The 25,107-nt window shown below is 32.8% G+C and overlaps 1 protein-coding gene across 15 annotated transcripts in view; it reads left to right on the forward strand.

Moving 5' to 3' along the window:
• Positions 1-25,107, forward strand: part of Chd9 (chromodomain helicase DNA binding protein 9) — a 248,012-nt gene that overhangs the window by 147,095 nt on the left and 75,810 nt on the right. For 14 of the 15 annotated variants that reach the window (XM_046434314.2, XM_046434318.2, XM_058575842.1 and 11 more), the window contains 8 exons: positions 11,632-11,743; positions 15,312-15,458; positions 16,301-16,369; positions 16,451-16,506; positions 17,340-17,457; positions 19,386-19,472; positions 19,921-20,058; positions 24,814-24,935. In XM_046434314.2, coding sequence (XP_046290270.1) covers positions 11,632-11,743; positions 15,312-15,458; positions 16,301-16,369; positions 16,451-16,506; positions 17,340-17,457; positions 19,386-19,472; positions 19,921-20,058; positions 24,814-24,935 — 849 coding nt within the window. Of the gene's footprint in view, positions 1-11,631; positions 11,744-12,444; positions 12,503-15,311; positions 15,459-16,300; positions 16,370-16,450; positions 16,507-17,339; positions 17,458-19,385; positions 19,473-19,920; positions 20,059-24,813; positions 24,936-25,107 lie in introns of all 15 variants that reach the window. The other variant, XM_058575844.1, reaches the window with a different exon arrangement.

Raw genomic sequence — 25,107 nt, forward strand, 5'->3', positions numbered from 1 at the left:
GAAATCTTTTATCACTATTGTACATTGATTTTTTTTCAATGAAAGGAATAGAATGTACTTTTCAGAGTATTCTCAAAGTCTTATTTAATTTTTATAATAATTCTGTACCTTATGGTAGGCATTTCAATTCAGTATGATAATGTAGTTAAATTTTTAGCTCTGAAACCAGTTGCATTTGTTCTATTTCCAGTTTCATCAATTACAAGTAGTATAAACCTGAGCAGACAAGACACTTAACCTCTAATCTGTAAAATGGGAATAATAACAGTAGTTGCCTTACAGTGTTATTTTGAGAACAAAATAAGTTAATAACTTTTAAGACTTATAAACCAATATCTAGAACATGCTTGGTGCTTATAAAGCATTTGTTGTTAACATTTTCTGAGACCATAGATAGCATGCATTTTTTTATGGAAAAAGCCAAGACTAGGAGTTACACACTTTCCTGTAAGTTTATACTCACTCAGGTACCTGGGTTCTCTTTCTCTTAAATCTCCATTCCTAAATCAAATAGAAGTGGGATACTGGAGGACACATACCAGTTATCACACTTTGTTTGTGTGTGTTGTTTGTTTTTTTGTGGTTATCGTTCTGGAGATGGAACCCAGGGCCTCATACATTCTAGACAAGTGCTTTACCACTGAGCTATACCCCCAGACCAATGGTAGTGACTATTTTCTGAGTGCAGGTACTGTGAATTGGACCTGGGGTGCATTTCCCTAGTCTTTTTATATTTTATTTTGAGACAGAGTTGCCCTGGCTGGTCTTGAACTTGGGATCCTCCTGCATCAGTTTCCCAAGTACCTGGGCTTACAGGAGTGGGCCACCATACCTACTTTTGTTGCTACTTTTTAAGGAAGATGATAGATTAACTCATTGATGGCTATTTTTCTGATAAGTGTGCTACTGCTTATCTTGTTAACTAAAGTAGAATTTGGGATGGTAAGGAAATTTTGTTTGAAATATGCCTGAAATTTAACAAGAGTTAGATTCTAAAATGGTTTTTTAAATGTAAATAAATAAATAAATATTCTCATAGCTATATAAGTTTAATCAGTTATAGTCCTTTGTGATTAACTTTTTATTACTCATAATTTTATTTATTACAGAAATACTTTTTATCAAGTATTAGAAGTAGCCTTTTTTCTTTAGTTACAACGGGAAATACCTGAATTTTTGTTTGTTTTGAAATACTTGGGATTAAACCCAGGTGTGCTCTGTCACTGAGACACATGCCTGGTTCTTTTTATGTTTTATTTTGAAAGAGTGCTTTACTAAATTGTAGTGACTGGCCTCAAATTTGCTGTCTCCTTACTGGGATTACAGATGTGTGCCACCAGCTCCTTTTTATTTTTGAAGGTTCAAATGACTAAAGTAGAGGTCAGGGATGTAGCTCAGTGGTAGAGTGCTTGCCAAACATGTGCAAGGTGCAGGCTTTGATTCCCAGCATGAAAAAATAAAAATAAAATCCTAAAATCTCAGCCAGGCACTATGGTATACACCTCTAATCTAAGTGACTCGGAGGTTGAATCAGGAGGACAGCAAGTTCAAGGGTAGCCTCAAAATAAAAAATAAGGCAGGCTGGAGATGTATCTCTATAGTAGAACAATCCCCAGGGCTGGGGTTGTAGCTCAGTGGTAGTGTGTCACCTAGCTTGCATGAGGCACTGGGTTTGATCCTCTGTACCACATAAAAATAAAGACAATAAAGTCCATCAACAACTAAAAAAAAAAAAAAATTAAACAAAAGAGGAAAGAAGAAAATAACATTTGTTTGTATATACCATTATATATACACGTTAAAAATACCATTATATATACATGTTAAAAAGAACATGCTAGAGAGAGATTTCTATCCATATAATAAAATTGGAAGGAAAAAATAAGATCGAATAAAACCTGAGGGGGAAAAAAAGGAGGAATCATTACAAATTATCACTCCATGTTAATAAGATGATACATGAGCCAATGATTATAATTTTTTCAAAACAATAGGAATTTTGAAATGTCTGCTTGAATAGAATATAAATACACTATTTAGTTAATTGTTTCTTTGTGCCTTAAAAGTAAAAACCCAGTTGTAAAAATACATGTCATTAATTTATTATGTATTTTTATTAGTAGTGTTTATATAAGTTCTATAATTTTTCAAAGCCAAGCAGATAAAACGCACTATTAATTTCACTGCTTTTATCTAAATTATAATACCTGGCAAAAATATGAAACATTATTCTGCAGAAAGAGTTGATATAGGGCCTGGGTTTATAGCTCAGTTGTAGAGTACTTGCCTAGCATGTGTGAGGCACTGGGTTCAATCCTCAGTACCACATAAAAACAAATAAATAAAACAAAGGCATTGCGTTCATCTACAACAAAATTTTTTTAAAAAAAGAGTTGATAAATATGTTGCTATGAGTTTCAGTCAAAATTTACATTTTCAGAGCTGGGGATATAGCTCAGTAGAGTGCTTGCCTCACATGCACAAGGCCCTGAGTTCAATACCTAGCACCACAAAAAATAAAATAAAATTTACATTTTCTTTTTTTAAATTTTTTATTGTTGGCTGTTCAAAACATTACATAGTTCTTGATATATCATATTTCACAATTTGATTCAAGTGGGTTATGAGCTCCCATTTTTACCCCGTATACAGATTGCAGAATCACATCAGTTACACATCCATTGATTTACATATCCATTTTCAATTTTATGAATTATATCTTTACATGATCTAGTAAGGGTTATCATAGGAAAAGATAAATAAAATAAAGGATATTGAATCTAAGATGTCATCGATTATAAGACACATCATTATTTTTGTTTCATTTAATTCCATGTGGTACTGGTGATTGAACCCAGGACCTTGCATATACTAGGCCGTGCTTTACCACTGAGCCATATCCCCAGGCCTTTTTAAAAACAATTGTTTTGTGACAGTGTTTAAATTGCTAAGCAAGGCTAGCTTTGAACTTGTGATCCTTCTGCCTCATCCTCCAGAGTTGCTGAGATTACAAGTATGCAGCACTGTACCCAGCAAGATGGACCATTATTTTATGTCAGTAAGAGAAAAATCTCCTTAATCTCCCTAGTTGCTGAGATTACAGGCCTAGGTCACCATGATTGGTTCAATTCGTATATTTTTTTCATTCTTTTTAAAGGTTATACATGACAGTAGAATGCATACTGACATATCATTTAATTCAGTCTTTTGAAAAAAATGATGTCTAACTTTAATCAGGAAATAATAATAATCCAAGTTACCAAAAGTTTGCAATGTTGCTTTCACATATTCAAGGATTACAATTTAAACTAAATTGAAGAAAAGTAATAAAATTTATCTTTGACATTTAAAATAACCTCAATTCCTTTCTTTTGGCTTGCAAAGAAAAGTAATGTGAATATAAATAGTATTGTCTATTTTTTCACTTATGGTGAATTGGATATATTAATTATTATAAATGGACTAATTGGTTTAGATTCATTGTCCAGTTGTTGCAATGAGAGAATCAACAGGAGGCCATTATAGATTGACACATTTAGAAAACACAACTTGTTACACAGCATCTAATAACTTGTGGGCAGAATTTGGATGAGTGCGTAAATTGCATCTAAAAATCACGTATAGACATGTCAGGTTTAAACCTTGCAGTTTTCTAGTGGCTATATTTATTAAACAAATTAGGATTTCAAATTCATACCTTAGTTTCAATTGCCATTTTCTGTCAGAAACAAACTATGTTTTGATATTTAGGTTTTTTTTTTTTTTTTTACTTGCCTGAATATCTGTTGCTATAGTTTGGTAATACTGATTAACAGATCCTGTTTATGTTTTTAAAACTCAATACTTTGTGTAAAGCCTTTGTTATTAATTTGTTCTATATTACTTTATTACTTTCCTTTGGAAATATATCTTGTTAAATAATAAATTGTCATTTTATTTGAAGAATGATTTATAGTAACCTTTTATTTTTATTTATAATGAAATTTTAGTTTAGAATTAATATAGGAAACTAACCTTTAGAAGAATGGGATGCTCTGTGGCTGTTAGGTATTTTGTTTAATTATATTATTTGTATTCTTTTCAATTGTCTGATTTTCATTAGGTAATATTTGTGGCTGTCTTTTGCTATTGTGGCTATTGTGCAGACAATAGAGATTTCTGATTGTTCCTGAGACAGATAGCTGGGCTGGGGATGTATGTCATTGGTAGAGTGCTTGCCTAGCAAGTTCAAGGCCCCTGGATTCAATCCTGGATACTGGGGCTGTGGGTGGGGGGGTGGTCAGATAAATCATTGTTAATGATTTACTAAAAGATTATATGGTTTCAGATTTCTCTTTATTCATTAAACCATGTTTATTGGTATTAAGTCTTTATTCACAGGTTGAAGTATATGTGCCACTTTATCTTAAAATCAGTAAGTTACGTTGGAAATAGAAATCTAGGAATAAAGGGACCTTTTGTTGTTTTATTAGACTGTGGCTTTGGCAGTTTGTTTCACCTTTTGGAGCTGAGCTTTCTTTCTCTGTGTTTCAAGACCAATATCTTCTTTGTCAATTTTAGAATTTTTCTCAGAATCAACTGAGATATTGGAGTCAAAGATATTTTGCAGTGTTAAGTGTTATATAAATATTAAATAGTTTTATTATCCTGAATATTTGTTTCTAGCATTTCCTGTATTCCCAATTCTTTGTGTCAATGGTTCCCAAACCTGGTAGAGCATCAGAATTTCTTGGGGTTATATTTTTAAAGTCATATTGGAATCCCACTTATTAAATATGAAACCTGGGGTTGGGACTTGCACATCTGCTTGCACATTTGTTTTTTGGTTGTTGTTGATTTTTTAAAAAATAATTTTAGACTTGCAAAAATAGGTCAGAGTTCCTGTTCCAAATTTATACAATCCTTTTACTAATTCTGTTAACTAATCCTCATACAGATGTTTTTAGTTTTTCCTTTGTTGTTGTTGTAGATTTACTATTGGGCCCTAATCCAATTCAGGATCCCACATTTCATTTTGTTTTCATGTCTCCTTAAACTCCTTTTAATTGGCAATAATTCCTCAGTCTCTGTCTTTTATGATTTTTTTACTTTTTTTTTTTTTTTTAAATGTTACTGGGGATTGAACCCAAGTTCTTATACACTGGTGAGGCAAGCGCTTTACTACTGAGCTACATCTCCAGTCCTGGGTTTTCATTTATGAAGCATATTGGCCAGTTGTTTTGTAGAAAGTCTTTTGACATTTCCTCCTGAGGAATCTGTTTTGCTTTGTTTTGTTTTGATCCAACTAGGAATTGAACCCTGGGACACTTTATCACTGAGCTACACTCCCAGTCCTTTTTATTTTTTATTTTGCAATGGGGTCTTGCTGAATTGCTCAGACTGGCCTTGAACTTGTGGATTCCTGCCCCGCCTACTCAGCCTTCAAGCACCCTGGGATTAAGGGCATGCACCACTGAAGCTCCTTGAAGTTTTTATTTTTATTTATTTATTTTTTTAAATATCTTTATTTTGTTTATTTATTTTTATGTGGTGCTGAGGATCGAACCCAGTGCCTCACATGTATAAGGCAAGTGCTCTACCACTGAGCTACAGCCCCAGCCCTTGAGGTTTTTATTTAATGGATTTAAGTCTTTAAGCAGCCACTTAGATATTATATCAGAACATTTGTTTTACATAATTTATTTAGCTAACCCATCATGAAGAAAATGCCTTTTAAAGCAGTGTATTAAAGAATATTAATAGACTTTGATTTGCATTTCATGTGAAGTTCTTAAGAATGGAACTCTCTTTTGACTAGTGTAAGATATCCATTAATGGTGGCAATGGACAGCAAGTGAGAAAGTGCATCAAATATATATTCCTACTGCCCAGTTTTATTTACTGAGCTTGCCATCTGTAAAAATACCTGTGGTTTTATCAAATAATCACAAGGAAAATAATGGATATCCTTAGGAGGAGGTTATTGGTTGAAGAAGAGGCATGAGGGAGCTTATGAAAAACCAATTTCTTGTTTCTTGATAATGGAAGCTAATTATATAATTTTTTTAAAGAAAGTTCATTGATTTTTTATATATACACTTTTCTGAATTTACATCATAGTTAATATTAGTAGATTGTTGTACTCTTAAATTTATGGAAAATGAGGTATTAGATTTGGGGGGATTTTGAGATTGTGATACTTGTGAAGTATCCATGAGAGTCTGGCTATGTGAGTCTGAAGCTTGGGAGAAAAGTCTAAAGTGGATATAAAAATCTTCAACTTCTAGGTGGCAGTAAAGAATATTATGTGTCTAGTAATGATGGGGACACATACCTTCCACGGATTCCACCTCTTGGGTCCCCTTCTTCCTCCGGGAGAAGTCTTTTCTGCTGTCCTTTAATAAACTTCTAATTTCTACTCTGAAAAAAAAAAGAATATTATGTGTCTAGTAATGATGAGGACACATTCTGAGAAATGTGTTATTAGGTGATCGCCTCCTCTCCCACTTTGGTGATGAGGATTAATCCTAGGTCTTTGAGGATGCTAAGCATTCACTTTAGCACTGAGCTACACCCTCAGTCCCTTGGGGGTGATTTTGACCTTGTGTTAACATCATAGAGTGTACTTAGAACAAACATAGATGATACAAGTCAGTCCCTCAACATGATTAAGAGACTGTATATTCAAAATGAGGCTGCTGGTGGTGTAACACAGTATAATGTTTTACAGTAAATGTGTTTTTTTTTTTATAAATAAGTAAGAATATAAAGAACTTAATGATAAAATGTATAATAATTACAGAAATCAGTAACATGATAATTTACTATCAGGTATTATGAATTACATGTGCTACCAGTCACATGCATTATAAATAAACCTACTGTGCTGTCAGTTACATATTTTAATCTTATGATTATAACATATATATTATAATAGATAATCTTATGATTATAATATATGTGACTAGCAACACAGTAGGTTTATTTATACCACCATCATCAAAACATGCTGAACAATACATTGCACTAAGACCAGCTAAGAGGTAGTTAGGTGATAGGAATTTTTCAACTCTACAACAATATCTTGGTACCATCATTGTCTGTAGTGTTGTGTGGTGCATGATCATAGGATAAATTACATGTCCCATTTACTACTGTATGTGAAGAGGTAAGGAGTCTGAAGACAGAACTTTGAGAAACACCAAAGATTGAGGGGCTGGCAGAAAAGACAACTGAATTCTGTCTGGGCATGATGGCACATACCTGCAATCCCAGCAACTCAGGAGGCTGAGGCAGGAGGAACAAGTTCAAGGCCATCCTCAGCAGTTTAGCAAAGCCCTAAATGTGTTAGCAAAACCCTGTCTCAAAATTTAGAAATGAATAAAGGGCTGGGTAAAGTGGTAAAGTGCCCCTAGGTTCAATCACCAGTACCACCCCTGCACACACACACACACCCCGCCCCCCCCCAAAAAAAAAGAACATCATCCTGCTGAAAAATCAATATTCAAGGAATAGATGGAAGAAGAGGAACCAAAATATAGTGAGAGGAAGTTTGACTATTGCATCATGTAGCCAAGGGTACAAAAAAGAAAATGATGATCAGTTAAATGTTGGTACATGGGATTTTAAAATTTTCTCTTGGATTTAGCATTTTAAAGATTTATTTTTTCCCATGGTTTCAGAGGTTTCAGCCCATGGTCACTGAGGGCTTGTGGTGGGCTGGGGCTGGGGCTCAGTGGCAGAGCACTTGCCTAGTATGTGTGAGGCACTGGGTTTGATCCTTAACATCACATACAAAAATAAATAAAATAAAGGCACGCTGTCTGTCTATAACTACAAAAAAATATTTTTTTAAAAAAGGTCGTAGCTATACACATTGGGAATTTAGACTTTGGAGTGAGGCTTATGTAATTTCTGTCTCTTTTAATACTATCTGTGTGACTTTAAGCAAGTTATTGAACTTCTCCAAGTCTCAGTTTCTTGTCTCTATAAAATTATACTTGCCTCTCCAACTTGTATAAGCATCAATTGAAGGAAAACATGTAAAGTCAGTGCAGTTGCTGACTCATAGTGAACAATGAATACATGGAAGCTATGAATATGAAAAGTAGTTTCAAGAGTTGAGATTATAGTGGGTTTAGAAACAAAAGTGAAATGACAATCCCTCCTCCCTATACTTAGAATTGAACCCCGGGGGGGATTTTCTACTGAGCTACATTTCCAGCCCTTTTTATTTTGAGACAGAGTCACGCATTTGCATAGTGCTTCGCTAAATTGCTGAGGCTGGCCTAGAACTTGTGGTCCTCCAGCATTAGCCTCCCCAGCCATTGGGATTACAGGCTTGTGCAACCACACCTGGTGCGAAATGACTTTTGAAAGCTATAGATAAGGAGGAAGGTCAAGATCATGTGGGATCATTAATGGTAGATGTGACCTCCAGGGAGATTTTTTAGTTGTGAAACCAGAGTAAGGAAAAATGAGTGTCAAAGGAAAGAAATAGGGCTGGGATATAGCTCAGTTAGTAGAGTACATGCCTTGCATGCACAATGCTCTGGGTTCAATCCCTAGCACCTCAAAACAAAACAAAAAAGAAGGGAAGAAATAAGATATCAAAGTGGCAAGAGGACTAACCAGTTTCTTAATTTTGTTTCAGAATATCTTTTTGTATTTTCTTTTCGTTTTCTTTTTTTCTTTTTGAGAGAGAGAGAGAGAGAATTTTTTTTTTTAATATTTATTTTTTTAGTTTTCGGTGGACACAACATCTTTATTTTTTTAATGTGGTGCTGAGGATCGAACCCAGCGCCCCGCGCATGCCACGCGAGTGTGCTACTGCTTGAGCCACATCCCCAGCCCCTCTTTTTGTATTTTCTGGTTCCAACATGAGCTGTATATACTCATGTATATACTCTTATTTACTTTCTTCATACATTCAGAACGTACAGGTAGGATAGCTAGTTGAATTGCCATTATCTTGTTGTACATAGTCACTATAAGAGTAATGTAGGGAAAAACTCATTGTAAAGTTTTTTTTCTTCTCTCACAACTAGTCAGCTAGTCATTAGCCAATTATTGTGGATCTTTCTTCAGTATTTTATTGTGAACTCATGATCCTACCTCAGCCTCCCTAGCCTCTGAGATTATTGGCATGTATCATAGTGCCATGGCCCTGGATTATGCTCTTCATCTCTCAACTGAATTTTTATGTAGTTTATCAATAGTTTCTCTGCTTTGTACTTTATTTCCTTTCAATCACATTGTTCCCTTGTTTAAAATTCTTATATTTTATTGCTTTTTGCTTTTATTTATTCAAAAATATCTGAGTGCATATTTATTAAATATTTGTTGCCAGTGCTGATAGGTAGATTTTGTTTAAACTCTTACTCTGTGGAGCTTAAAAACTTATCTTAAAATATAAGTCTTTCACGTCTTTTCCAGGCCTTCTATAATCTTCACCATATATAATTTTTCAGTTTTCTGCTTCCTCCTTCTGTAATATTCTGTGTCCCTGTCATGCTATCACCACAGCATATTCACCTCACTCTTCTGTGGTATCCCCCTTCCTGGAATGTACACTGTCTTTTTTTTTCACTACCTGTTACTAATTCAGTTGCTATCTCAAATTGTACTGTTTCTGTAACACTATTTTATTTATTTGTTCATTTTTTGGTACTGGGGATTGAACCCAGGGGCCCTTAACCACTGAGCCACATCCCAGCCCTTTTTATATATTGTATTTAGAGACAGGGTCTCACTAAGTTACTCGCTTAGGTCTTGCTTAGTTGCTGATGTTGGCTTTGAACTCATGATCCTACCTCAGCCTCCCTAGCCTCTGAGATTACTGGTGTGTGCCAATTCACCAGCTGTATCACTTTTAATTTTCTGTGAAAGAGGTTACACTGTTCACATTGTTTCCTGTGCTAATATCTATTTTAGCATTTTAGCTGTGATCATTGTCTAGTTATGCTATTTTAAGGTTAAAGACTATCACTTCATATTCAATCTCAGAACCTAGGAAAGGGCTGAACATATATTAATTCAAAATAGTTTCCATTAGTTAGGACTGTGCTAAAAGGTAACTTACTATATTAGTAAGCTTTTCGTGGCTGTGACAAAATTCATGAGATAAATGATTTATGTGGAGGAAAGATTTATTTTTTCTCATGGTTTCAGAGGTTTCAGTCCATGGTCACTGAGGGCTTGTGGTGAAGCAAAACATCACGGCTGGGAGCATGTGGTAGAGCCTAGGCTGCTTACCCTGTGGCAGATGGGAAGCAAAGAGAGGGAGAATAAGGTGCCAGGGTCCCATCCCCCCTCAAGTGTGTGAGCCCAATGATCTAACTTCCTCCAATTAGGCCTCACCTCTTAAAAGTTCTCCCACCTCCTAGTAGTGCCATTAGCTAGGGACCAAGCCTTCAAAACATGAACTTATGGGGGACGTTTAAGATCCAAACCATGATGCATACATTGTCCTACTTAACTTTTCAAGAGAAGAGGTAGCTAATATACTACCCTTATGTTTACAGGCAAGTAATTTGCTTAGGGTCCCACAGATAGGTGATTGGTAGATTCAGGGTTTATATCTTTGATCCTGTAATTTCAAAGTACAAGCTGTTAACTTTCAAGCTCTCCCACATTAGTAAATAATTATGGAAATAATTCTGCAATCTTTCTGATATACCATTCCTAAAAATATTTGGGGGACTTCTCAGTTTTTGGAATATAGGTTATCTAAAGTAGAATTTTGCTTATTAGTAATTAGAATGGTTCATGATTAACATAGTGTTTTAATAATGTGCTGTTAAGGCAGATAAGAAAAAATGGGAGCCATGTACTTAAAATACATTCTTAGTTTAGGTATATGTACTTGATATGTTTGAAAATATTTAATAAACACATATAAGAGAGAACATATACATACTGCAGAAATATAAAAAATGGTTTTCTTTTCTTTTTCCTTTGGTACCACAGACTAAACTTGGTCACTTAACTACCGAGCCACATCCCCAGGCCCGTAACCCACATTTTTTTTTTTTTTTGAGATAGAGTCTTGCCAAGTTGCTGAGGCTGGCCTTGAACTTACAATCTTCCTGCTCCAACCTCCCAAGTACTAGGACTATAGGTGTCCACCATGATGCCCACCATATTTCTTACTCTTAACATAAATAAAAGTATTAAAGAAAAATTAATTGTAGAATTGTCTTAAATAAGAAAGATTACCATAGAGTAGAAAGAAGTAGAGGCTTCCTAGGGCATGGAAGTATTTATGGTCAATAAGTGGAATTTTAGTTTAATAAAAGGTAGGAGTAATAAACAGCTCCTCACTGTCTTATAATCTAAATCTACAATAAATGAATTGGTTTTATGTAATAGTTATTTATATCCTAAAAAGTTAAGTATATCGTAAAAACCAGCTATAGTTCTTGACTACCTTTTTATGCTTATAGGTACATTAACTATAATATTGTTTTTTTTGTCCAATTCAGTAGAAGAGAGGTTTAAGTTTTGAAAATGTCTTTATGGATTTCTGAGTATTTATTTTTGGACATGCAAGTGGTAGAAACTTTCTTCTAAAGTTTACAATGACGATCTTAATTTGACCCAAAGTGGAAAAATACAAAATTCTTATTGTTTATTCTTTTCCTCTTGACACAGCAAACTCATTATTACATTGGGTAAGAAACAGAAAAGAAAAAATGAATCTTCAGATGAAATATCTGATGCAGAGCATATGCCACCACATACATTCAAAGATCAAGACTCTCAAGTGAGTATTAAAGTTATTTTCCGAGAAATGAACTCTGTTAAGAATTATTTAGGTAGCAAAATACTGCCTTATGTCTACTTACACTGCAGTTTAATACTAAAAATACATTTTATTATGTGGTATAACTTATAGGACAGCATTATTACAATATGCTCCTAGTAGTATTACCATAGAATATTAGATTTGAGAGGAAACTTACATATCCTCTCTAAACCTTTCATTTTCAAGATAATGAAATGAAGCCCTCAGAGGTTAAGTAATAATGCAAAGTCCTTGATGGCTTTTACATGGAGAAGTACCTCGTGGCATTATCCTGTGCTTATTGAGTGATTTTTAAGTGAACTTAATGATAGAATATTCATTTTAAAAATCATATACAAATGACAAAGAAAATGGATTGAGTCATTCTTAGAGACAATTCCTTTAGTCTCCTTCTGTTGAAGAAAAGATAACTGAATATATTAAAAATCCCCTAATATAGACATAAATATTGTGCCTTTTACCTTTTTTTTAAAAAAATACATGGATATTAATAATAACCTGTGAAGTTTCAAAAATATATATGTAGTGAAGGTCATAATAATTCAGGCCACCATCTGCTTTCTAATACTTAAAAACAACTGTAGGCCATAGGGGTGGTGGCAATTGTTGAATTATGGGGCCAGAAAGCCCCTGAATGGCCTTTCTTCTTCCTTATGCAGCTTCTTATCCATTTGGAGAGTAGTGGCTCAAGGCTCCTGGGCTGCTGCAAGAGTTGAGGTAAGGGCAGTGATCAAAGCTCCTAATATTATATGGCCTGGCTTTTTCTTCATATGTTATCCTTAACTTAGGCAAACTTACATTTAACTTTTTCAATATGAGAAAATGTAGCTTAATTTTTACTATAATAATGCTGGCCATTTTCCCATATGTAATTACGAAACACTGAAATGATAGTATAGGTCAACACGTACATTTCTTCCATGCTCTTCAGTATAGTATTAAGTTGCTTTGACAAGCATGTTGCTGTAACACCAAAGGGGGGTATTTTCTAATAATCAATTATAAATCTGTATTATAAAGGTCTGTGTAGCTTTTAACTACAATGCATTGTCAGGATTTGAACTGTAGAAAACGACTTAAACTTTCTTATCAGGAGGAAATCTACAACTGTGTTTGTTGTAGTATTTAATTTTTTATCTTTAAATAAAGAGTACTTTATAGTTGTACTATATTTAGAAGACTAAATCTTTTTTTAATGCCTCTATAGCAGATATTTCATCATAATGTAGTATTAGTTATTTAAAAACATCATTCTTCTGACCTCTTTATATGCAAAATGCTGTGTGTTGATCTGTTACATTCTCAAAGACATAAGAAAAAAGCTAGAAATAAGAAATTACTACAGTTTGTCACTATTTTAAATTGTGTTTTGAAAACATTACAGAGAAAGAAAACAAGAAAAAAGCATTAGCCAAATATGTGCAGTTTAGGTTAATTTTTATATTTTTAAACTAGTAGAGATACTATATAACACAGGAAAAAATAATTGCTGAGAGTTACTTGGAATGAAGTAATGTGGTATTTCTCTGTACTCTTATGGAGTATAATTTATTAATGAAATCAAGTACAGACCATGGAGTTTTAATATGCTAGTCTGATATCATAGGATGAGGAAGCAATTTACAGTGAATGGTCCTCATTCTATTTTGTAAGTGAAAATGATTTTTTCAGACTACTGATCCACTTTTTTTTTTTTTTTTTTTTGTGATGTTGGACATTGAACTCCGGTGCTTTATCACTGATTTACATCCCCAGCTCCTTTTATTTTGAGACAGTGTCTCACCAAATTACCCAAGGCAGCCTCAAATTTGTGATCCTCGTTCCTCATGCTCCTAAATCACTGGGATTACAGGTGTGTGCTACCACTCAGATGCCTCAGTGACCAGAAAAGAAGCTTTATTATACTTGTTTTAAACATTCTTTATGCCGAGAATCATAGACATCCCCCCCAAGGAATAGTAAATATTTCATGTCTTTTTTAAAATAGTAATTGGGAATACTGAGTTTAACAAAGTCCTTTTATTATAACTTTATCCCACCTTCCCTGTCTCCTGTATTAATAAAAATATTTTTTTGGCATTTGAAAATGTAAACATTTTCATGGCCAATGGATGATGACCCCCCCAAAAATAAATAAAACAAAATTGGGGCTCAGGGTGTAACTCAGAGGTAGAGTGCTTGCCTAGCATATACGTACTCCTAGGTTCTATATCTCCAGCATCCTTCCTATTCACTGAACCCATCCAAAGAAGCAGAGTGTAACTAGATGATGAACCATCTTGAAAGTTTTTCCTATGTACTTTTGACTACCATTCATTGCCTTTCTTTTCTTTCAATATCGCACTACTTATAAGAGAAAGGGGCAGAAGTATGATGTTAGAAAGGCTGCTACTGCCACCTTACTGGACACAGATAACAATTTGCTCCTGTGCTATGCATGGGATGTGGACTAACAAAAGATCTGCCAAATAGAAGACATTGGCAAAAACCAAATGTGTTATTTTGTTGTTTCAATTTCTGGGAAGTATCATGGGAGTTTCACTATATAAAATAAAAAGGAGGAAGGGATAGATTTACTTTGGTAAATCAAGCAATAGAACCGTTGGTTGAGATGCCTTTACCCTATTAGATTTTGGAGAAGTGTAAAGAAAAATAGTAAAAATTAAGTCCTTTGGGATTTTCAAAACAACCTAAGATTCTGGGTTTTAGTGGGACCATCAAAAAGATATGTAACCTTGTTTTTAAACATTCTCCTTTAAATATACAAAAACTTTTGAAACAAATATTAGACACTTAGGGAGGTAAGTAAAACCACGTATATTTGATTCCTGATTTTAAATTGCTTAGGTTATTTAAAAATTGTGATACTAAATGTAATTCTTTTATTTAAAAGACATTTTATGATGCTTTTATTTTTAGAAGAGCTAGTCAGGTTAGAAATATTGTTTCTTCTTTTATTCAAATTGAATTATTTGGTAAATTTAATAAATATTTTATGTATTTAAGACATTTTATTTTATTCTACTTTAAACAGTTTCATATTTTTGCAAATATTCTCTAATGTCCTCTAGGATTATGCCCCAACTAATTTGTTAACCAACATTCATCTAATATACTTTTTAGGTTTGGGGCAAAAATGTGAAGACATCTATAGTTTTAACAATAGTTTATAAAGAAAAGTAACCCAGCAATAAAGGTATTACTAATAAAATACATTTTGCCTAAGCTATAAAAGAGTTTTTTTTTTAAAAAACCAAGAGACTTTTCTTAAAACTTCTAAAAATAAATAAATAAAGATATTATTATGAATATTTGATATTTTAAATTGTGGGAAAATTATAATGGGCAAATTATAATCTTCCTTTAAAAAGAAAAGTAAGAAAAAATGGAATGTTGAGTATCAGTATGAAAATTAATAAAGAATTTGCCAACTATAGAAGTAATATTTTTAAAATCTTTGTTTCAAAGATTTTTAATTGTCTAAAACAATAAATTGTATAAATCTGATCCTTGTGGTTCATTACAGAAAAGAAGATCAAATAGACAAATTAAAAGAAAAAAATATGCAGAAGATGCAGAAGGGAAACAATCTGAAGAAGAGGTTAAAGGCTCTTTGAAAATAAAAAAGAATTCAGCTCCTTTACCTGGTGAACAGCCTTTACAATTATTTGTGGTAAGACATATTTGGAATTATTACTACATTTCAAAATAAATATAAATTGTTTCAAATAGTAGAAATACATATATCTCCTCGTATTTCTTTCTTCCTAAGTGTATACCTGAAACTCTTTCAAAGTGTTTCTCCTTTGCAGAATGTTTCTAAAGTAGAAGACTAATTGTTAGGTAGATAGTAATAATCCATGAGCAAGTTGGATAGGGATTATATTTTGGCTGAAAATTTACCCTAATCGACTCCTTTAAAGTAATAATGCCTTTTTTAGTGCAATATATAAAGAAAGCCCTTTGTCTAGATTTTCTGACTTTGTGTCCTGCTCTTCTTCATAAGGACTCAACTTTGCCTTATGAAGTTTCTTAAATGCCATGTTTGATACCTTTATTTCTTCCATATATGCTTTCCTCTTCTATAATTCTTTTAATTTATCTACATTGTAAGCCAAATACTCATCTCTTAACTGAGTTATCAAAAATTTTGGGCAAGTAATAATTCTGAATATTCCTGTGCTTCTTCAATTGCATAATAGAGATAATAGGAGGGATAAGAATGGATATGATAATGGATTAGATTAATTAATACATGCAATGTGTTTAGTATAATGCCTAGCACACAAAAAAAGCCCAATATGTTTAGAATGATGATGATGATGATGACAAAACCATAACAACGATGATATATTTTTTTTTCCATTGTACTGTATTCCTAATGTTTATAGTACCGGGCACCTCTGCTAAATAAATATTTATTGAATTTTAGTGTATTCATAAATATATAAAATAGCAACTAAAAGGTATTTCAGAATGCATTTCATTGCATATTTCTTTCCCTCGATCCTATAGGAGAACCCAAGTGAAGAAGATGCTGCAATTGTAGACAAAATACTGTCTTCTAGAATTGTAAAGAAGGAAGTAAGTAATGGCATATTATATTTCATGCTTTATATTCCATGTCCTGTTTAAGTTTTATAATTATTAATTTTATTTTCATAGATATCACCTGGAGTGATCATTGATACAGAAGAATTTTTTGTAAAATACAAGAATTAGTAAGTATTTGAGTTAGAAAATTAATATGAGGTTGGTAGATATTTTAATATAGTTAACATAAAACACTGAATTAAAATTGTGGTTTTCATTGTATTTGCATTTAAAAATAATTTTTATCATTTATAACTACATGAACTTAAAAATCATTAAAAAGTAGAAGACTTTTGAAAACCTTCCATGGTAAGATTTGAATTTCTTTTCCAGAAGGTATTCATTATTAATCTCAAAATACATGAATCTACAAATATGCATTTATAAATTATAGGCATTATTTGTTGTATGTTAAACTTCACAGATTTAATTTTTTTTTTCTAAAAAATTTTCTGGTATTTCGATTATTGCATTAAATGTATATAGTGTGATGCTTTGACTAAAATTTTAAATTTTAATCTTGTTCATAGATAACTTATGCAACCACTAAATGTGAAAAAGTCATTCTTTTTCTACATTTTTCTGTTACTTTCTAAATACTTTCATGAATGTTTTTAAATACAATTACATTGTTTTCAAAATAAGTTAGCATTCTGATTGTGGCAGATCCATTATAATGAAAAAAATAAAAGATAAAGTACATCTTGCTGTTATTCTTTTAGTCAGTTTACTATTCTGTTTCTGTATAGTAAATTGTACACCATGAGACTACAATCTCCTAAGGCTATAGGGATCTTAGTTGTTTTAATTTTAGAAATTATATAAAGTCTATTAAAATTAAATAGTGATAAATTATTTGTATAATTGAAGATAATATTTTATATTGGATGTTATAATTAAAATTGCACTTTAAGCATGTTTTTTATAATGTTCTAATATACTACTTCTATAAAAATTTTAGCTCCTATCTTCACTGTGAATGGGCCACAGAAGAGCAGCTTTTGAAAGATAAAAGGATTCAGCAGAAAATTAAACGATTCAAACTGAGACAAGCACAAAGAGCACATTTTTTTGCAGATGTAAGAAAAAAATAAATAAAACTATTATGTGTGATATTCTGAATACATATAGATTTAGGTATCATTTTAGTTCTTAGGCTTCCAACATTGATATTCAAATAAAAATGCTATTGACACAATTTTTCTTTCCAAAATTAACTTGGGAACTAGCTGAAACAAAAACACTGATAATTCAGAATGGTAGATAATATTTTTATTTTTAAATTAGCATTATTTCAATGCACATAGTTGAATCTGGTTGTGTTAATATCACAAAGAATTTATCAGCAAATTATTTAAATAAAGGAAATGATAATGTAGCAAATAAATGGAAAATAAAAATTGTCAGTGTATTAAATCTTACACATTAAATAATTACAAACATTGCATGTTTTCCATGCCAGCCTTCTATTTATATGAACACAACATCAATAATTTAATACATTTATACATTGTAAAATAATTACCTCCAACTAATGAATATATCTAACCTTTTCTTTACTTTTTTAATCCTCTAAAGTATCACATTAACATTCTGGTACTGGGCTATAATCATTGTAATCAGGTGTGTCATATATAGATGCATGGGTTTGAGGAGGAGAGGTTTAAGATAGTGAAGAGAACTAAAGGTAGAACTATGTGGTATACAACATTTAGAGGGTGAACATATGAGGGCAGTAAAGTTAAACACAGATGACTGTTGGAAGTCTTTCAGAGATGAGTAGGAAGTGCCCAAGCACAGAAGCCAAAAAATGGTAAACTAGTCAGAAGAGAGCAGAATTAGTACAAAAACATGAAGGTGTGACACTTAGGTTGGTTACAATCTGAGTTATAGTTGTAGCAAGCAACAGGAGATAAGGCTGGAGGAAAAGAAGGGATCTTATCTATTACACAAAAAAATTAATTTGAACCTGATTATCAAACAAGGCAGAATCACTAAAAGATTTTAAGCAAGGAAGCTGTAAGTCATAATTTGTATTTGAGAAGGATTACTCTGGCAACAATGTGAAAAACAGAATAAAGAAAGGCAAGACAAGCATTGGGGGACAAGTTGGGAGTTATTTTTAAAGATCCATGTAAGAAATGATAAGTCAGTGAGAATGAGGAGGAAGTATCCAATCTGATTTTCAGTTAAAAGTAAAGTCTGGTGAGGTGCAGTGGCACATGCCTGTAATACCGGTGGCTCTGGAGGTTGAGGAAGGAGGATTACATGTTCAAAGCCAACTTCAGCAATTTAGTGAAGTCTTTGAGACCCTGTCTTAAAATTTAAAATATTTTTAAAAAAGGGTGAGAATATGACTTAATGGTTAAAAACCCCTGTGTCCAATCCATGGTACCAAAAAAAAAAAAAAAAAAAAGTAAAATTTAAAATTTGTACAAGTTAGATGGAGGTAAAGAAAGTGAAGGAATCTAAGACAACTTCCCGTTTTCTGGCTTGTGTGACTGAGTGGGGCGGGGGGGCTGGAGAGGAAGTTGTGTTTTCATTAACCCAATTAGAGAATATAAGATTAGGTATAGGTTGAAGAATAAATGAATGCAACTAAGTTTGAGGTAGCTCAAATAGAGAGTTTACTTACATTCATCTAGATGAGTAGATGTTCAGTAAAGGACTATCATCAGGTAAAGATAAAGAGTGATAGTATTGAGAACAGAATCTGAAGCTGGGTTGATTAGTCCTCAACTTTTGCAACTTGAACTTCAAAGGAGAGGAAGAGAGGATACGTTTAGTAAAAATTTCAACACATATCCTAGAGTAACTTACTTGTCTCTAATACCTGAATTTTTTTAGTCCTATTTGATTGGTTTTATTATTTATAACATGGCAATTAATAATATCCTAAATATCTATTGGAAATTAAACTAGAAAAATGTTGTTTGTTGGACTCAAACTGATGTATTAGTTCTATAGTGAAACACTAGTAAATTTATCTTCCTTTGTACTTTTTTAGATGGAAGAAGAACCATTTAACCCAGACTATGTTGAAGTAGACAGAGTATTAGAAGTCTCTTTTTGTGAAGATAAGGATACTGGTGAGGTAAATACTTTATCATTTTTTTTCTCCTTTTTGTGGTACTGGGTAACGAACACAGGGCTTCACACATGCTTATAAAAATACATTTTTATGGGGCTGGGGATGTGGCTCAAGCGGTAGCGCGCTCGCCTGGCATGCGTGCGGCCCGGGTTTGAATCTCAGCACCACATACAAATAAAGATGTTGTGTCTGCCAAGAACTAAAAAAGAAATAAATATTAAAAAAAATATATATTTTTTTTTATGTAAGAAAAACCTGAAACTTTCCAAATATTAAAACCTAATACTCTTTTTAAAAAATACAACCTAAAAACTCTTAAAAACAAATGAAAAACTTTTTTTAATCGACATAGGTTACTATGTTTAAACTGTCTGTAGTCATGCTCTATATAAACTACTCACTATTCTCTTTTTAAAAATGGTGAATTGAAAAAAAAAATGTTTTTTTACAGCCTGTTATTTACTACCTAGTAAAGTGGTGCTCATTGCCATATGAAGATAGTACATGGGAACTAAAGGAAGATGTAGATCTGGCAAAAATAGAAGAGTTTGAACAACTACAAGCTTTGAGACCTGACACAAGACATTTGGTAAGAACCTATCACAGACAGCTTTACAAAATCTTAGCATATCAAAATCTCTTAGAGATTTACAGAAATTCGAGATTCCTTAGATATATAGTATATTCTCAGTTAATAGGTTTTGGGTATATATACATATACACACAAACACATACATACATATATATATGACAACAGAATGTATTACAATTCATATTGCACATAGAGCACATTTTTTCATATCTGGTTGTATATAAAGTATATTCACAGCAATTCATGTCTTCATACATGTCCTTTGGATAATGATGGTCATCACATTCTAACATCATTGCTAATCCCCTGTCCCTTCCTTTCCCTCCCACCCCTCTGCCCTATTTAGAATTCATCTATTCCTCCCATGCTCCCCCTCCCTACCCCATTTATGAATCAGATTCCTTATATCAGAGAAAACATTCAGCATTTGTTTTGTTGGGATTGGCTAACTTCACTTCGCTTTATCTTCTCTAACTCCATCCATTTACCTGCAAATGCCATGATTTTATTCTCTTTTATTGCTGAGAAATATTCCATTGTGTATATATGCCACACTTTTTTTATCCATTCATCTACTGAAGGGAATCTAAGTTGGTTCCACAGTTTAGCTATTTTGAATTGTGCAGCTATCAGCGTTGATGTAGCTATGTCCCTGTAATATACTGTTTTAAAGTCCTTTGGGTATAGACCAAGGAGAGGGATAGCTGGATCAAATGGTAGTTCCATGCCCATTTTTCCAAGGAATCTCCATACTGCTTTCCATATTGGGTGCACCAGTTTGTAGTCCCACCAGCAATGTATGAGTGTCCCTTTTTCTCCACATCCTCGCCAACACTTATTGTTGTTTGTCTTTATAATCGATGCCATTCTGACAGGTGTGAAATCTTAGAGTAGTTTTGATTTGCATTTCTCTAAGTGCTAGAGATGATGAACTTTTTTTCATATATTTGTTAAATGATTTTATATCCTCTTCTGAGAAGATTCTGTTCAGGTCCTTGGCCCATTTATTGATTGGGGTTTTTTTTGTTTTGTTTTGTTTTTGTGTATGTGTTTAGCTTCTTGAGTTCTTTATATCCACCAGAGATTAGTGCTAAATTCATGTTGAAAAATAAGAGACCCAGAATAGCCAAAGCCATCCTTAGCAGGAAGAATGAAGCAGGTAGCATCACTATACCAGACCTTAAACTATACTACAGAGGAGTAGTAACAAAAACAGCACCAAAACAGACTGGTAGAACAATGATACAGAATAGACGACATAGAGACAAACCCTCAAAATTACAATTATCTTATATTAGACAAGGGTGCCAAAAATCTACATTGGAGAAAAGCCGCTTCAACAAGTGGTGCTTGGAAAACTGAAAATCCATATGCAACAAAATGAAATTAAATCCCTATCTCTCACCATACACAAAACTCAACTCAAAGTGGATCAAGGACCTAGGAATTAAACTAGAGACCCCATGTCTAATAGAAGAAAAAGTAGGCCATAATCCCAATCATGTGGGATTAGGCCCCAGCTTCCTTAATAAGACTCCTATAGCACAAGAATTAAATCATGAATCAATAAATGTGATGTATTCAAACTAAAAAGTTTCTTCTCAGCAAAAGAAACAGTCTGTGAGGTGAATAGAGAGCCTACATCTTGGGAGCAAATGTTAATAGGTTTTGAGCCAGTAGAATTAGTCCCTTAATTAATGTAAAATCAAGGACAACAATATAGCCTATAGTACTTAAATAATGTTGGAGGTGATTTTTGTTGTAATTCTATTATTGTTAAATAAAATAGCATATAAATCATGTAAAGTATGTTTAGAGATTCCAAAAATGAAATTTTACCCTATCCCAAGCTAAAAAAATATTAACAGTGATTGGATTACTGAAAAGAAGCATATACAGAATAGAATTTAATATGAAAATTATTTTAAGCAGTAACTAAAATGTCGTATTAATAATTTTAAAGTTCATTGACTGTCATTTAAGAAATGTTTTCTTGGATTGTAGCTCAGTAGTATGTTTGCCTAGCATGAATGAAGCCCTGTTTTCTTTATAAGCCCTATTTGTATTAGGTTAATAGCATAATATCAATAACGAGTTGTTATCTGTATACTGAAAGCATGTTTTATTTTTCATTTACAGTCACCATAAAGATGCCCTGATCTTGCAGACAGTTTTAATAGTATAAGTTTGTTAATTAGTAATAATATATAATTTTGAAACAGAAGACAATCCATCTTTTGCTTGCTTTACAGAAATGTTTATCTGAGACTTAGAGCCTATTCATTTGGGACTAGGATATTATTTCTTTACCTATGCAGCAACTTCAAGACAGGTTATGTTTTAGCTATGCAGCATAATTCAGTTTTTTATTTCTGAAGAAGAAAAATTAAATTTTATAAATATGACTATGTAAATGAATAGTTTTAACATACAACATTATACATCTATGCTTCTATGATTTTTTGAATGCTTTTTATCATGAATATTGAAAGTATATAAACGTAGTAATATGTATGACAGATTTAAAATATATGTGAAGCAAGACAGGTGGCATACCTGTGATTTCTGGCAGCTCCAGAGGCTGAGGCAGGAGGGTCCCAAGTTTGAAATCAACCTCAGCAATTCAACAAAGAACTTTTCACAAAATAAAAATAGAAGGAGCTGAGGATGTAGCTCAGTGATAGAGCATGACTGGATTTAATCCCCAACATTGAAGATAATAAAATAGAAAAATCTGATAACATAATTCACCTTTTTAAAAAATATTTTATTAGTTGTTGATGGGCTTTATTTATTTATATTTGGTGCTGAGAATCGAACCCAGTGCCTCACACATGCTAGACAAGTGCTCTGTCATTGAGCCACAAGCCTAGCCCCCATGTCATTCACTTTTTGTTGTTGTTGTTGTTACCAGTACAGGAGAGTGAACCCATAGTCAAAACTTTATCACTGAGCACAATCCTATTCCTTTTGTGTTTTTTAAGAAAGGTTCTCATTAAGTTGTCCAGGCTAGCCTCAAACTTGAGATCGTCCTACCTTAGCCTTCTATGTAGCTGGGATTACTTGCCTGCACTATTACTCCCAGCTTCATTCATTTTTTTATAAATAGCTTTATTTGAGGTTCATAAAATTTGACATCCAGTAAATTGCAAATATTTAAGATGTACAGTTTGATAAGTTTTGACAAACCAAACCAAAACCATAATCAGAGTGATGAACTATGGCTCCCAAAAGTATTCTTGTGTGCTTTTGTAACCCTTCCTTCCCAATTCATCTTTCTTATGTACCCTACTTCTCATCCTAGGGAACTAGTAATTTTTATGTCACTATCAATTCTTTTTCATTTCTTCTCATTTCATTTTTATGTACATGGACACTGTATTCTGTTTTTCTTAGGGTTTCTTACATAGCATAATGATTTTCAAGTTCACATCATTGCATGCATTGATAGTTGATACCTTTTCTATTCCTGAGAAGTATTTTTTTCTAATGTAATAGCCCACAATTTGTTATCCTTTTGCCTATTGATGAATATTTGTGTTGACTATTAAAAACAAAGGTCTTGTGACCTTTGGTTTGTAAATATTGTCCACCAGTTTGTAGTCGTTTTTTCATTATCTTAACAGTGTCTTTCAAAGAGCAAAAGTTCTTAGTTTTGGTGAACTCCAGTTTGTTTCTTATGATCATACTTTATGTGTCTGAGAAATTTTCACATAACCTAAGTTCATGAAGATTTCTGTCTTGCTTTCTCCTTGAAAATATGTCAGGTAACATTCAGCGCTATGATATTTGTGTGTAGATAGTATATGGATCAAATTCTTTCCTTTTGTTCATGGGTATTCGATTGTTATAACATCATTTATTGAAAAAACTCTTTTTGCACTGAATTGCCTTTCCAGCTTTGTCAAAACTCAGTTGACTGAATGCCTGAGAGTATATTTCTGAACCATCTATTATGTTCCACTGAACTTTTTATCTTTATCTTTACATCAGTTCTACATAGTCTTGATTTTGCAACTTTTACAAGTCTTGAAATCAGTTAGCATATGTGCCCAAACTTTATCTACATCCTGTCTACACCTCCCAATGCTGTTTTGGCTGTTTGTAGTACTTTTCATTTCCATATGCTTATAGAATTAGCTTGTCAGTTTCTACAAAAACTGTGATTCCAGTTTGATTGGATTGTGTTGATTCTGTTCACTGTGAGAAGAATTAATATATTAACAATGTTAAGTCTTCAAATCAGGGCTTATCTCTGTTTAGCCCTTCTTTAGTTTTTTTCAGCAGTATTTTGTGGCTTCAAATTTATTGGTGTTATACAACTTTTAGAATTATTTTTTTAAAAATTAGTATTTTAGATACCATTATAAAATGACTACTTCTTAAATAATTTTTTCATTATTTTTGCTAAAATGTAGAATACAATTGACTTTCGTATATCAATTTTTATATTATATAACCTTGCTAAAATGACTACTTAGTTTAGCTTTTTAATAGATCCCACAGGATTTTCTACAGAGACAAATCATATGAATAAAGATAGTTTTAGTTTTTCATTTCCAAACTTGGTAACTTTTGTCTGGTTTCCTTGTTTAATTATCCTTGTCACAGCCTACAGTACAAGGGTGAATAGATGTCACAGTGCACATCTTGCCTTATTTGTGATCTTAGGAGGAAATCATTCAGTCGTTCTCCTTTATGAATGATGCTAATTTTCACTTTTCACCGTGCATTCTTTGTTTTTCCACAAAGGAACGTCCGCCCTCTAATATTTGGAAGAAAATAGATCAATCCAGGGACTATAAAAATGGCAATCAACTCAGGGAATATCAACTGGAAGGACTCAACTGGCTCTTGTTCAATTGGTACAACAGGTGTGTAATATATCTTTAAAAATTTTAGTGTGTTATATATGTTAACATACGTTAACTAAAGTTGATTCAGATGTTCCCATATTGTTATTTTGATGAAGTCTTTGTTTTAAAGTGAAGTTACTGCTGGGCGCTGTGGTGCATGCCTGTAATCACAGTGTCTTGGGAGCCAAGA

Source organism: Marmota monax, unplaced genomic scaffold (assembly GCF_021218885.2).
Source record: "Marmota monax isolate L192 unplaced genomic scaffold, Marmota_monax_Labrador192_F-V1.1 WCK01_AAM20220418_F8-fsc00024, whole genome shotgun sequence".
Taxonomy (NCBI): Eukaryota; Metazoa; Chordata; class Mammalia; order Rodentia; family Sciuridae; genus Marmota; species Marmota monax.